Genomic DNA, 13364 nt, shown 5'->3' on the forward strand with positions numbered 1-13364 from the left:
GAAGATACACCTCACACTTTAATTTGTAGGATAACTCTAGTGTAAGAAGGTCTCTCTTGAGTATCTAACAGGGGAAGAAGCAGAACTCTAGGGCATGACCAACGCACAGAGCTAGTAAGTAACCAGAGCATAGTCTTTTCATTCCAGTCCTCAGTTTATCATCTAGAATCCACTTTTTTGTATTAATTATGGTTTTATTCTTCTTTCCTGACAAGAAGTCCAAGAGAAGCACTTTGAGACTGTGACAGCAACTCAAGATTGTTGGCAAGAACTGCAATTCTTTCATCTGTCTAGCCCACCTTCCTTGCTTTGCAGGCCTTGGTCCTCTTGGTCCCCTGCTTGTCCCTTCCAAGTCACCAAACGACAGCTGTAATTTCAGGCTTCAAGAGGGACATAGGTGGAATGAGTAAAGGGACAAAAGGAATAAAAGTTGAATCATCCCTTTTTAACAGATAAATGAATGCTTTCCTGAGGTCTCATCCTGAGGACTCCTTTTGACACCTGCTTGGCCAGAGCAGTGTTACATGGTCATCTCTAGCTATAAAGGACAAGGAGGGGAAAAAACATTTTGCTTTTGGGTTTCCAAAGTAGAAAATGCAAGGGAAGAGAGATTATTGAATGATTTCTGGGTAAAGTAATCTTTTCCATGCCCATCATTGAGCTATATTTAGTCCACTATTTAAATATCATATGTTAATTTTCATGAGAATAAATTATTGTTACTATAAAGAATATATATTATTGTATAGGTAATAAATTATGCAGATATTATATATAACATAAAATGTACATATGTGTATTTTATATATATGTTGCTAGTAGGCAGGGAGGGAGAGGTTGGAATATCAGAATATTTTGAATAAAAAATAATCTTGCTTCTTATTGTAGCACAGAGATTATTAAAACCTAGGAGTTCCCTAAAATGCCATAAATACATCTCTTTTTTTTATCCTTCTCTCCTTTTCTTTTATAGAAATGTTGAAACCTAAAAAAAAGTAGAGAAGATACTATAACAATTTCCTATTCACAGCTTGATAAGTGTACCTATTGACTACCTACAGAAATAATCATGTTTCTAATCTCGTTTTGTCTCTTTTTCCTCTAGAATATTGTGAGCACTAGTTCTTTTTCAATATGCCAAAATTATTTCTGCCTGTTTGCCTCAAATTTCTTTTTTTTTTTTCTTTTTTCAAACAAGAGACTCTGTAAGAGTTTTAACATGATTTTGAAAAGTTAACCGGTGGGAAAATGTTATGCGGAAGACCTCTCCCTCTCCCTCTCCCTCTCCCTCTCTCTCTCTGTCTCCATATTTTGACCTCTTATTACATGAGTAAAACAAATTGGAAAAAAAAAGAGAGCTAAATTTAAAAGCTGGAAAGCTAGATTTCAAAAGAACTGGAACTTCCTAGGGGAGTATGTCTCACCTCCCTCCCACAGAGAGCAGGATTTATCTCCCTCAATCCCCTACCTCCACCACTTAAAATGTAGGTCACAGTTATGTGTCATTTAAAGTACCAGTGACAGTTAACGAATGTAGTAATTACTATTCCATTCAGGTTTCCATTCCTTAACATTAAAGGAAAAAGTTTATAGGCTAGATGGTCGCATTTGCTAGATAGTCACTTAATAGGAACTGACACAATTATCCTAAAGGAGAAGCTGTTCAGATAAGAACCCGGCCTATCACTTATATGTGATAAAAAATGAAACAAAGAACTTATTTATAAAATTTAAAAAAACTCATGTATTTCAAAATCAAATTTACAGTTACCAAAGAGGAAACTGTGAGGGGGTAGGGATAAATTAGGAGGATGGAATTAACACACACACACACTACTGTATATGAAATAGGTAACCAACAAGGACCTTCTGTATAGTACAGAGAAATATACTCAATACTCTGTAGTGACCTGTATGGGAAAAGAATCTGAAAAGGAATGGACATTTGTATATGTAAGACTAATTCACTTTGCTATACACCTGAAACTAACATGTGTTAAGTCAACTAAATGCCAATAATTTTTCTATAAAAAAGTAAATTTGAATATTTGTCTGCTTATGGCCCAACAATCACATTCTTAGTTATTTGTAGAAAGAAATAAAAACCTGCTTATAAATATCACATAATATACATGGTTTCTTAATTCACAATAGCCAATAAACATAAATGTGTATTAAAATGTGATCAAATAAAAAAAAAGAACCTGGACTCTCCTTCACTCTTAGAAGATTTTTAATTACTTTGACCTGCTGCTGCTACCTTATCCTTTAAGACAAATAATCCAGAGTGTTAACAACTATTCCTAGTTAAATAAATACACTATGCATATTTTCATCCTCACACAGTGATCAGATCAGCCATTGTTCACCCATTCATTCATTCACTAACATTTTTCAGGTCTCATACATATCTTATCACTAAAATCTTTAAGGATGAAAAGCCTGGTAAGGAACTGCAATGGTGTCTGTGTTTTCATAAAGCTCAGGAAACCCACATCCTAAAAGCTCTATGTGGGAATCAGGTAAAAATTGGTTGTTCTCTAAACGTCTGGAGAGTAAAAACGCCAACCTGAAAATGAATTTGCACAAAGGCATAGTGACAGGATGGTGGTGTGGGGAATGGGCCTGGCTGGAAGGATCTTTATATGTGTATTTTTATCATCCATGTGTTGGATGAAGCGGAGAGCTGCCAGATAGCTTCTTTTCGACAGCTTGGAGTTACTGTTGGGAACAGTTCCATGTATGGAAGCGAAAGCCGAAAGGCACAGATAAGCGGAGATCCAGCTATGCAAACCATGTTTAGAGACACTTGAAGGACAAGCATCCCAGGTCCTTTCTTTCTGGTCAATTTGGAGAAGCCATTACCCGGGGTCTTTTTTCACATCCAGCCCACGCGGACTCATCAGCCAGTCTGGACAGAGGTAGGTGCAGGGCCTTTGTGATGACACTTATCCTAAAAGATCATTCGTGAATATTCCTTCCCAAGCTCTCCATGTCCCTGACAGGAAGCTGCCAAATAATATTTTGAAAAAAAAAAAAAAAAAAAATCCGGACCGGTGACCAAGAGGTGTTTAACAGCTCTGCCTTCACAAGACAAGGCAGCTTGGTTACAGAGGGAAAGTGGCAGCATAAAATTGCTGGCAAATAGAATCCCTTTGTAGAGGGTCACTTACTGTTTGGATTTTTGTGGATATGAACCTCCGCCAATATTGCCAATACCTTTGAAATGGGCTCCGGCTTCCCGCGGGTTCCGATACTGTGTATTTTAAGGGAGGGAGGAAGGATTTGCCCTTTTCCTTGCTTGCTTGTCTGAAGCCAGCATAAACTCGCACGCGTGGCTGGTTCTTCCTTAGACATAGGAAGAGCTGCTTGTAAACGACGTTATTATTTTTGGCAACTGAAGTCATTTTTGCAGCGTTTCTCAGCAGATCGGAGGTTGATTACATCCTGTTCAAAGATTCTTGGGTTGTTTTCACAAACATGGGGTCTTGCGCAAGTTGAAATTGCTGAAACCAGCTGTAAGCACTGAACTTTTCTCAGTACCTTTAACATTTTTCTTTCTTTCTTTCTTTTTTGTTAATGACTGGAAACTAAGAAGCTGGAGGGAAAAACTGTGTGATTATAGTTTTGCCATCGGTTATGTTTGGAGAATGACAGATTGGGGTAGAATCATATAAAGCTAAATGTCTCCGAATCCAAAGTAAAAGTACGAATATGAAGACAACAATATCAGAATCACTATGACTCTAGTTTTCAGAATAGTAGTTAACCCAGCCAAAGCATATCAGTTATATGTTGAAATGCTACTCCAGCTAATAACCAAATTATCGTCAGATCATTGAGTCAGTTCTAAAATTGTTAGCAAAATCTGTGAACTTCTGCAAAACAAAAGAGTCAAGGGAACAAAATTGCAGGTCATATCTACAAAATATGTATGTGTTTTAAATAATGAATTTAAAGAATTTGTACATAAAATAATGAAATTTAAATCAAAATGTCTCGTTGAGAATTATTGCATCTATATTTCAGGTAAGATTTAAACCAACTGTTCATTTAACTGTAAGTTTTTAGTCTTGGATAGAGCATGAGAGGGGAAAAAAAAGAAAAATTGAATGTGATTTCCCCTTCTCTGATGACAAAACATGACATGGAAAATGATTAATAAACAAATGTAAGATAATAAAATAGTTTGTAATACCGACCAAGGAGGTGTTTTTTGGATAAATTAGATCTATGGGAATGGGATAGGTGAGATGACTTTAGTTATGTGGTGGTTTCTTTCAAACTGTGGATGTTCTATAATACCAAAAAAGCATCAGGGAAAGAAAAAAAATAATTCAGTTTCCATAAAAATACATTATCATCACTAAAGTAATTATAATTCTAAAATTTCACATTTTCATCCAATTACTCCTTTTCATGTCTATCCTATTTACACTGATAGCATGTTAGATTAACAACACATTAAAACTAACCCTTTTCACATTTCTAAAATAGGCTATTTTATTTCATTGAAAAATAGAAATATTCTGTATTTGCAGGAGAGAGAGAAAGAGAGAGAGAATAAACTATGCTTTCTTTTTTTAAACTAACAGAGCTAACTAAGCTGTCATAAGTTTAGCTAAAATGGAACAGACCTACAAAAGGATGGTTTGAAAATACTTAATTAAACACTACATACTAGCCAGCTTTCCAAAAGGAACAGCACAGCAGGAGTTCTGGCAATTTTCAACATGTAAAAGGTTATTATAAATTATGTCACTAGAATTTGTGATCAGATGCAATGCATATATGACATCATCTACTGTTTTCTCGTTTGCTTACTGCCAAGTACATTTCAAATGTGTGCTCTGTGTGAGACATGTCTGTTCCCATTCCTACATTTCTCAGCAAACAAATTTTAAAAGTGTAATATAAGTAATAAAGAATGACTTATTGTTATTTTTATATGTACTATGTCATCTACAGAAAAAAAATGACAGTCAAGCTACTTGCCCTTTTGACTTACTACTTCTTAAGCATTTGGTGATGACTGTACATGTAGAAAATCTCGAGGCGATCATATTTTGAGATGAGAATTGCAAGTGTTGACAGTCTTCTGCGATAAAAAAAAAAATGATTTGAATGCTCTGTGTTAGAGTTAGCTGATGGAGAAGCAAATTCACAGTGTCTATGAATGACAGAAAAATTAAAATTTGTCCTAAGAGCATAGAACAGAGATTTGGGGCTTCTGTCTATATGCCAGAGGGACCAGACTGGATAGTTCTTGGGCCTGGTTGATGGTGTTACAATGAGTAGGTGGAACGGATGTTTTAAGGGGCTTTGATGGTGAACAATAGGCCTAAATGTTGGGAGAGAATTTGTAAGACAGTAAGAGTAGATATTTACTTTTCTGGAGACATGGACAATTGTGGCCCACATGAAAGGTCATTAAGTTTCAAGGAAATTGTAACAATAGTTACTCAAAAAAAAAAAAAAATCCCGGAGTTCCCGTCGTGGCGCAGTGGTTGACGAATCTGACTAGGAACCATGAGGTTGCAGGTTCGGTCCCTGCCCTTGCTCAGTGGGTTAACGATCGGGCGTTGCAGTGAGCTGTGGTGTAGGTTGCAGACGCGCCTCGGATCCTGCGTTGCTGTGGCTCTGGCGTAGGCCAGTGGCTACAGCTCCGATTCGACCCCTAGCCTGGGAACCTCTATATGCCGAGAGAGCGGCCCGAGAAATGGCAAAAAGACAAAAAAAAAAAATCCCTTTAGAACTTCAAATAAAATAAATTTTCTCTGGTAATTAAAAATTATGGACATTGAGTGGTTCCAGACAAACCACTGGAGATTTTAAGAATTTTAAAAATGGCAGGAGGCATGAGTCGAGTTAACAGTACTCCAGAGAGGCTACTCTGGAGTACTTTCCTCAAGGTCAATCAATGGAAGATGAAGGAATCCAAATCACCTGTTTTTGCTTTTGTTTTGTTTTGTTTTTCTGCTTTTTAGGGCTGCACCTTTGGCTTATGGAAGTTCCAGGATAGGGGTTGAATCAGAGTTATAGCTGCTGGCCACCGCCACAGCCACAGTAACTGGGATCCGAGCCACATCTGTGACCTACACCACAGCTCAGGGCAACACCTGATCCCTGGCCCACTGAGGGAGGCCGTAGATCAAACCCTCATTCTCATGGATACTAGTCAGATTCATTTCTGCTGCACCACAATGGGAACTCCCCAGATCACCTAGTTTTCTGATCAGAACTGATATGCCCAGGCTACATCTCTTTTAATTTCTTTCCTTCTTTTTTTTATTTTTTTAGTTTTTGTCTTTTTAGGCCCACAACCTCAGCATCTGGAAGTTCCCAGTCTAGCAGTCCATTTGGAGCTGTAGCCACCAGCCTACACCACAGCATACTGGAAGTTCCCAGGTTAGGGGTCAAATCAGAGATACAGCTGATAGCCTACACCAGAGCCACAGCAATACCAGATCCAAGCTGCATCTGTGACCTACACCACAGCTCACAGCAATGCTGGGTCCTTAACCCACTGAGCGAGGCCAGGGATCAAACCCGCATCGTCATGGACCCTAGTTGGGTTCATTAACTGCTGAGCCACGAAGGGAACTCCATTTCAACATATTTAAAGAGAAGTTTTCTCTATAATACAGTATTGATATAGATCTATTGGATATTTCTTATCCTCTTAGCCTTGAATCTAGGTGAATGCAGGCCACAATTATTGAAAGGTAAATATATATATATATATATATATATATATATATACACACATATATATGTAAAATGTATATGTGACATTATGGTTCTTAACTACAGCTGCTAAATGAAATTTTATATTTTATATTTTATATTGTGTTAGCAAATTATCAAAGAGTCATCTTAAAAAGAGCAATTAACTTTGGATAGCAACAATATTCTAGGGATTGGGTAAATCATTGCCTTTTTTGCCTTTTGCCTTTCTAAATGTCAAGAACTTTGGAGAGAGTGCATGATTTTTATGGAGAAGATGTATTAATTTATCACGTAGCAAAATATATGAAGAAGAAACTAACACTAGCCATAACACTAAGAGGCTATGTAGGGCCACAAAAGACTCCTTCCACTTAAATAGAAGATGAAGTCTGGGCTTTCTGAGCCCTTCAAAAATTATCCTGGGTTGAGTGAATGTAGGGATAAAATAAGTAACTCCTTTAGATTTATTTAGCTCAGGGTGGGGAGGACTATTCAAGAAATTGGGTAGATGCAGTGATTAGAATTATAATTGCTGAGGGTGGTTAGGGTCCAATAGGCTGCATTTCAGGCCTGGCTCTTGGATATATAAATGGCTGTGTGATTTGGGGCAAGTAACATCATCTTTATGAGTCTCTATTTCCTTCTCTGCAAACTGTGGACAACAATAGCCTTATTGAAGGGATTAAGTGGCAAATGCAAATAAAGAATTTAGCATGATGGCCTGTAAGTGGTGGTACCATCTTTGTAAGCAATGTTAAATGGATTTTTCCTAAGAGATTAATTTTTCTGTCACTAGAAATATTAAACAGAAGAGTGATCGCATCTCAAAAGAGTATAGATGAATTCTTAAATGGTTTTCAATTCAGTTTCTAAAATCAACCCACTGCTAACATTGAACATTAGGGAATTATTGATTAAATACTCTTCGATTGGTTGATTGTGAACACTGAGTTCCCCTCTTACTCCAAATCATACCATGGTGAGTCTGGAAACTATCATTTAAGATATCGAAAATAAATAAATATAGATATATAGAGATACATATGCACCCATGAACATGAAGAGATATACAAAAAGGTATTTCAGAAATGAAGTCATATCTTAGTAGAAGAGAAGAGCACCAGTTAATGAGATATTTCTTAAATCATGTTCGGTGCAAGATCTGTTTTAGGTAGAGATAGAAGAATTCAGTGAATATTTACGCTATTCATAGTAAAGCATTATATTCTAATCGCTAATAATATATACTAGTAATAATAACTCTAGTCTTTTGGTCTGTCCAGCAGCTTATCCTCTGGGACATAAGATGCAACTGTACATAAAATAATGTATATGCTATAACTTATGATCTTATTATGCTATTATCAATTTCATTTAAAGAAATATAATTTTAACAAACCATTTCTAAATCTTAACGAACTACACTACTGCTTTAAATTAGATAAATTATTATGAAATAAAAATCCTTTATTTGGTTAGAACCCTGATTTCTAGGTTTAGGCAAATCCACTACATTCCAACTATGTTTCATGATTGTCATGCTGGACCAGTTACCTAATAACTATCTTGACATGTGTTGAACTCTCCTGTTCTCCAAACACACTTATAAGCAAGCCACATATGTTAATTTATAAATTCTTATAATTACCCTACAAGATTGGTGGCCACTTTGCAAAATAAAGAGTGATGTACAGAAAAGTTAAGTAATATGCCCAAGGTCACACAGCAAGTAAATAGAAGAGGTAGAATTTGAAGCCTGTTCTTAGACTCTGTCATATACCGCCCACAACTCTTTCTTGGCCTTTTAAAATAGAAACAACTAGATTAATATATGAAAAAATTAATGTACAAAAAGTATATAGTATAGTATCTACAAGAAATGAGAGAAAACCTTGTTATTCTTCTCAGATTATTTTCCGTTTGACTTTGTTTAATGAGTAAGCTAATCACTCAAAAGTGTTTCTGAATGTAAACTATATAAGAAATAGAACTGATTGCTCTTCATAGACTTACATTTCCAATTTGTTGACACTTTTCAGAAATAGAGGTTAAGTTATATTGTGACTGTATTCCATTCTCTTTCCCTATCATATTACTTACATGTTTCAATAAATATGTGCCAGAATTTTTATACCCTTCCCCTGCTCTTTACTGTTACATAGCAAAGATGATTTTCATAAAAATGATAAAATGAGATAAAAATCATTTAAATGAAAGTATTGTATTCAGGGACCCATCTTATATATTAAATTGCATTTAAATTCCAATTCAAAATTTAAAATTAAGAACAAGAGCTCTACTTGGCATTCCACTTACATTTTAGATTATGCTTATGGGTATCAGACCTTCAGAAATTCAACATATAATTTTTGCCAATATTGTACAGTTGTGTATTAGTTTTATAAAAGTTATAGTGAAATATAATTTCACTGTGGCAATACAAATTATACAGAAGTTAACCACTTATTTTTTGCAAAGAAAATACAATGGAAGTTTAGCTCTTTTCTATCCACTTTTTATCATGCATGTGCAGAGGAATAGAGGTCAAATCCACCTCTACCTCTCTATTTTTACTCTACTGCATATTCAAGATCATTTGTTATGCTGTTTCCTCAGAGATGATTTTGCTACTATTAATTTAAATATGCTTTTGCCTTAAAGAGATAAATATCTACTGTGATTCGGGGCGGGAATAGGGAAAGCAAATAAAAAGATTAGAAACTTAAAAAATGAGGTTACTGCAGGTCCCATAAATCTATAGGCTCTAATGTGTAACATTTTTTAAACTATCAATAATCAGCAACCATATCTGCAGCCATAATAACTAATTAACCTAAAGCACATAACTTCCTGAAAAACTAAAACAAAAATATAGTATGCTAAAAACCAGACATCCAAAATTTCATTATAAAGAAACAAAATTTAAGTGACACATATAATTAGCTTATGTTCAATACATGTGTCCCAAGCCAGGCTCATATCTTTTGGAGAACACAGACTAAATAAATAACTAATATAGAGAATATATGTCCCAAAGCTAATTTTTCCCCTTATTAATCTAGCTAAAACAAAATGTGCCCAATTTACTGGATAATTTTATCTATTTTGCAAGGGAATATATAATAAATATTCATTGACTAGTTTAAGAACCAGATCTCGGAAAGTGCACCAAGGTTGTGACTTTCCAAAACACATCTTCCAAAATGTGATCTGAGAAGGATGTGTTCTTGACCATCTCTGGTGAAAGAAAAGGTCCCATTATCCAAAAACTTCACCTGTGAAATACTGTATAAAAATGAATCTCCCTATCAGATATTCAGAGGATACACTTACATGTCACTCGCTCTAAGAAATCCTGCAGAAGGATAACCTGGGTACAACCTTGTTGTTATGCTGGATGATGGTTTAGAATCAAGATGAGGTGTAGCCCATCCACTGCCCTCTTTGACCTTGCAGCATTGCTAGCAGACATCAAACATGCTGACGGAGTCTAAATTAGCCTCAGAGTCAATCTCAGTAGATTGTTGCTGGCAGCCGCCATTAACTGATTATATATTAATACATATAATGAAATTTTGCTATCATCCAATCATGGAAAGATCTCCTGGAAATAGTTAACTTGAAATCAGTTCTTTCTCTGAAAGAATTCATTTGACACATGGTTTTAACATGAAGGACAAGCTCTTTAACAGGACTCTATATGAAAAACATAGAAGGATGCCTAGCTTATCAAATGCCTATTCAAGCTCCTTCTTTAATATCTGCATCTACACACATGCACAGAACTATTCTAAAAGCATAAAGTCTTTTGAATATTGTTTTTGTCGATTTTGGGAGATGATAAATCAAATGTTCTCTTTGGATTTAGCTTCAGCCTACTGTAGAAGGTATGTTTGTTTACTTCTGTATTTGTATGCCTGTGTGCTTTTATTATGGTGTTCCCAGAGCACCTAGAATAGAGTTCTCTCAGTATGTCACACCAATGTAATCATGTTACTCTGTCACTGTGTTAGACTCATTGAGTTCCTGGAGCTCCATTAAATACCAGGAGATACAGTGCTGAAGAACAGTCTGGTAGGGCAGAGAATCACAGCAGTTAAGGGTCACAAAGAAGTTTAAGGAGAACAATGATAAAGAGTGAATCAAACAGTGTAGGCCATTGGTGATGGGGTGGAGGCAACAGCATGTGCAAAAGTCTGTACGAAAAAGGAAAATATGCCACATTAGGGTTGGGAAAAGACAAATAGTTCAGCATTGAAGGAGGTGGCTTTTTGGCTGGGTTGATTTGATTTTTACCATGTATTGAAGTAGAATTTACCTACAGAAACCTGTGGCTGTGCAGTTCAGTGGATTATCATAAATAGAATTCACTCATGTGTCCATGTACCCAGCATCTACATCAAGACACAGAACCATTAAAGGGCTATATTCACCTTGTCTGTTTGCCTTTGCACTTATATGCATTGGCCTAGGATGAACCAAATAGAACTGATCAGAATCCTATTGGGGAATTGATATGGATGCTGGGAGAGGGAAGGGTTTTCATTCTTCCAAGAAGGCCAGCATGAGGGTGATGTCTAGAGATTATGAGCACAATCCCTTTGCTGCATCATGGTAAGAGCTTGATTTATATGGAAAATAAAGCAGAGTGGGAAGATAGAAAGAATTCCTTTGATAGTTTGATTCCCCGGCTATAACACTACCTGAAACTGGGACCACCTACTGCATCCACAGAGGATGATATAGTCTTATTGACCTTTGCTCAGGTCCCACCTGTGTAGGAGATGAGATGGGCCACAGGGTTGAAATCACTGCTGGGGTGGACAAGGGCAATTCACAAGGGGCTTGATGAGGAACAAACCAAAAGGTAAGAGATGTCCATTTCCATGTTGAAGGACTTGTAGGACCACGTCCTTCTTTACCTTGTTTCCCTGTCTTACTGGGAGTCCATACTAGGTGGTCTATAGAAAGTTCTCTGCTTCTAATTGTCTCTAGATCAATTACAGATTTTCAAAAATGAGGAAGGTAAATTTAATTCATATTTTTTAAAAGACTGCATTCACATCAAAAGAGAGCACTTGCAGGAGTTCCCATTATGGCCTAACTGGTTAAGGACCCATCATTGTCTCTGTGAGGATGCACATTTGATCTGTGTCCTCACTCAGTGGGTTAAGGGCCTGGCGTTGCTGCAATCTGTGGCATAGATTGCAGATGTAGCTTGGAATTGGCATTGCCATGGCTGTAACTATAGCTCAGATTTGACCCCTAGCCTGGGAACTTTTATATGTCACAAGTGCAGTCATAAAAAGTCAAAAAGAGAGAAAGAGAGAGCGCTTACCAGTCAAAACACCTGGAACTGAGGGACATTAATGAAATTGGAAAATTATTTTAAAGTATCAGTCTTCTAAAGTGAGCAAGGGTGAGTGAACAGGTTTTTTTTTTTTTAACTATTTTGCTAATTCATGCTGAAGAACTGACCATGATTGAAATAGTATAAGTGGATATATACATTCCAATGGAGGTACCGTACCAGAGGGCTAATATATTGTGATGTTATAACTCAATACAAACATAAACAAAAAGGATGGCAGGATAAGGAGATAGAGAGAGAAGGAAAAGCGCTTTTTGATAGGATGATCAAATGATATGAAATTTCAGCGGAAAACTAAATGAAGTGAGGAAACAAGTTAGGTGAGTAATTGGGGAGATTTCCAGACAGAGGAAAAAAACTAGCAAGTGTAAAGTACTGAGGTGGGAGTATACTTGATCTGTTCTATGAATAGTAAGAAAACCCAGTGAGGCTGGATAAAAAGTAAGAGAGTGGTAAAAAGTGACATCAGAGATGTTGCTAGAAGCTAATTCATTAGGTCTTTGAATCCCACAGATTTGGAAGATTCAGTTAGGGGACCTTAATTCCAAGAGTGTCAGGTAACCACTGGAGGGTTATGAACTGAGACATGAAATGAACTAATATACATTGTTCAAACTTAACTCCAGCTGCAGTAGGGAGGATAAATTGTAGAAAGGCAAGCAATATATCCATCAATCAATCAAGAAAGCAAACAAGCAGGTGATAATAATTGATACCTTATAAGTGAAGTGTCTAGGTAATTGGTCATCAGAATCAGAACATTTTTGAGAGTAAGAGGGGGAAGAATGAATAATCACACTGGATCAACAGCAGTGAACTGGGAATGTCCCAGGCAAACTGGGACATATGCTCGCCCTAATTAAAGGGCTGTTTTCGCGAATAAATTAGTGCTGAGTAGGTGTTCAAAGAAAATCAGCCAAAATCAGTAGCTATCAAACTCTTTCACCAAATACCAGTGAATTGAGTATTAATGGGCTATAAATGAAAAATAATTCTATGAGAGAATAAACTAGGGACTACTTGGTTAAATCCAGGTAAATTAGTTCTATATGAAGAAGTTAGTGGAGCTTTTGAGAAGCTAATTTGGTTTGGGAGTATCTAAGCACTGCTGATGATATGCCGTGTTTCTCAATTGTCTAGAGATTTGATTTTTTTCAAGGAGATAATTAATATCTCGTGATGCCAGCTTTCCATGGAATTCAGTATGGGAAATGATGGTTCAGGACAAAGGTATGGGTCAGGGATGGAGTGGAATGGATGATGG

The 13364-nt window shown here is 36.4% G+C and overlaps 2 protein-coding genes across 17 annotated transcripts in view; one reads left to right on the forward strand and one right to left on the reverse strand.

Moving 5' to 3' along the window:
• The window catches only part of LOC146404857 (uncharacterized), a 464658-nt gene extending 461285 nt beyond the window's left edge, over positions 1 to 3373 (reverse strand). Inside the window, exon 1 of the mRNA XM_085019480.1 lies at positions 3174 to 3373. Within this exon, the coding sequence (XP_084875606.1) occupies positions 3174 to 3357 (184 nt within the window). The 5' untranslated portion in view covers positions 3358 to 3373. The remainder of the gene's footprint in view (positions 1 to 3173) is intronic.
• Positions 2791 to 13364, forward strand: part of SLC8A1 (solute carrier family 8 member A1) — a 421405-nt gene continuing 410831 nt past the window's right edge. For all 16 annotated transcript variants that reach the window (XM_085019457.1, XM_085019445.1, XM_085019450.1 and 13 more), the window contains exon 1: positions 2791 to 2921. The gene's annotated coding sequence lies outside the window, so the exon portion shown is untranslated. The remainder of the gene's footprint in view (positions 2922 to 13364) is intronic.

The sequence above is a fragment of the Sus scrofa genome, chromosome 3 (genome assembly GCF_054392235.1).
Source record: "Sus scrofa isolate SSC_HxYL_T2T_F1_AM1 chromosome 3, Sscrofa_HxYL_maternal_Yorkshire_Landrace_v2.0, whole genome shotgun sequence".
NCBI classification, from domain to species: domain Eukaryota; kingdom Metazoa; phylum Chordata; class Mammalia; order Artiodactyla; family Suidae; genus Sus; species Sus scrofa.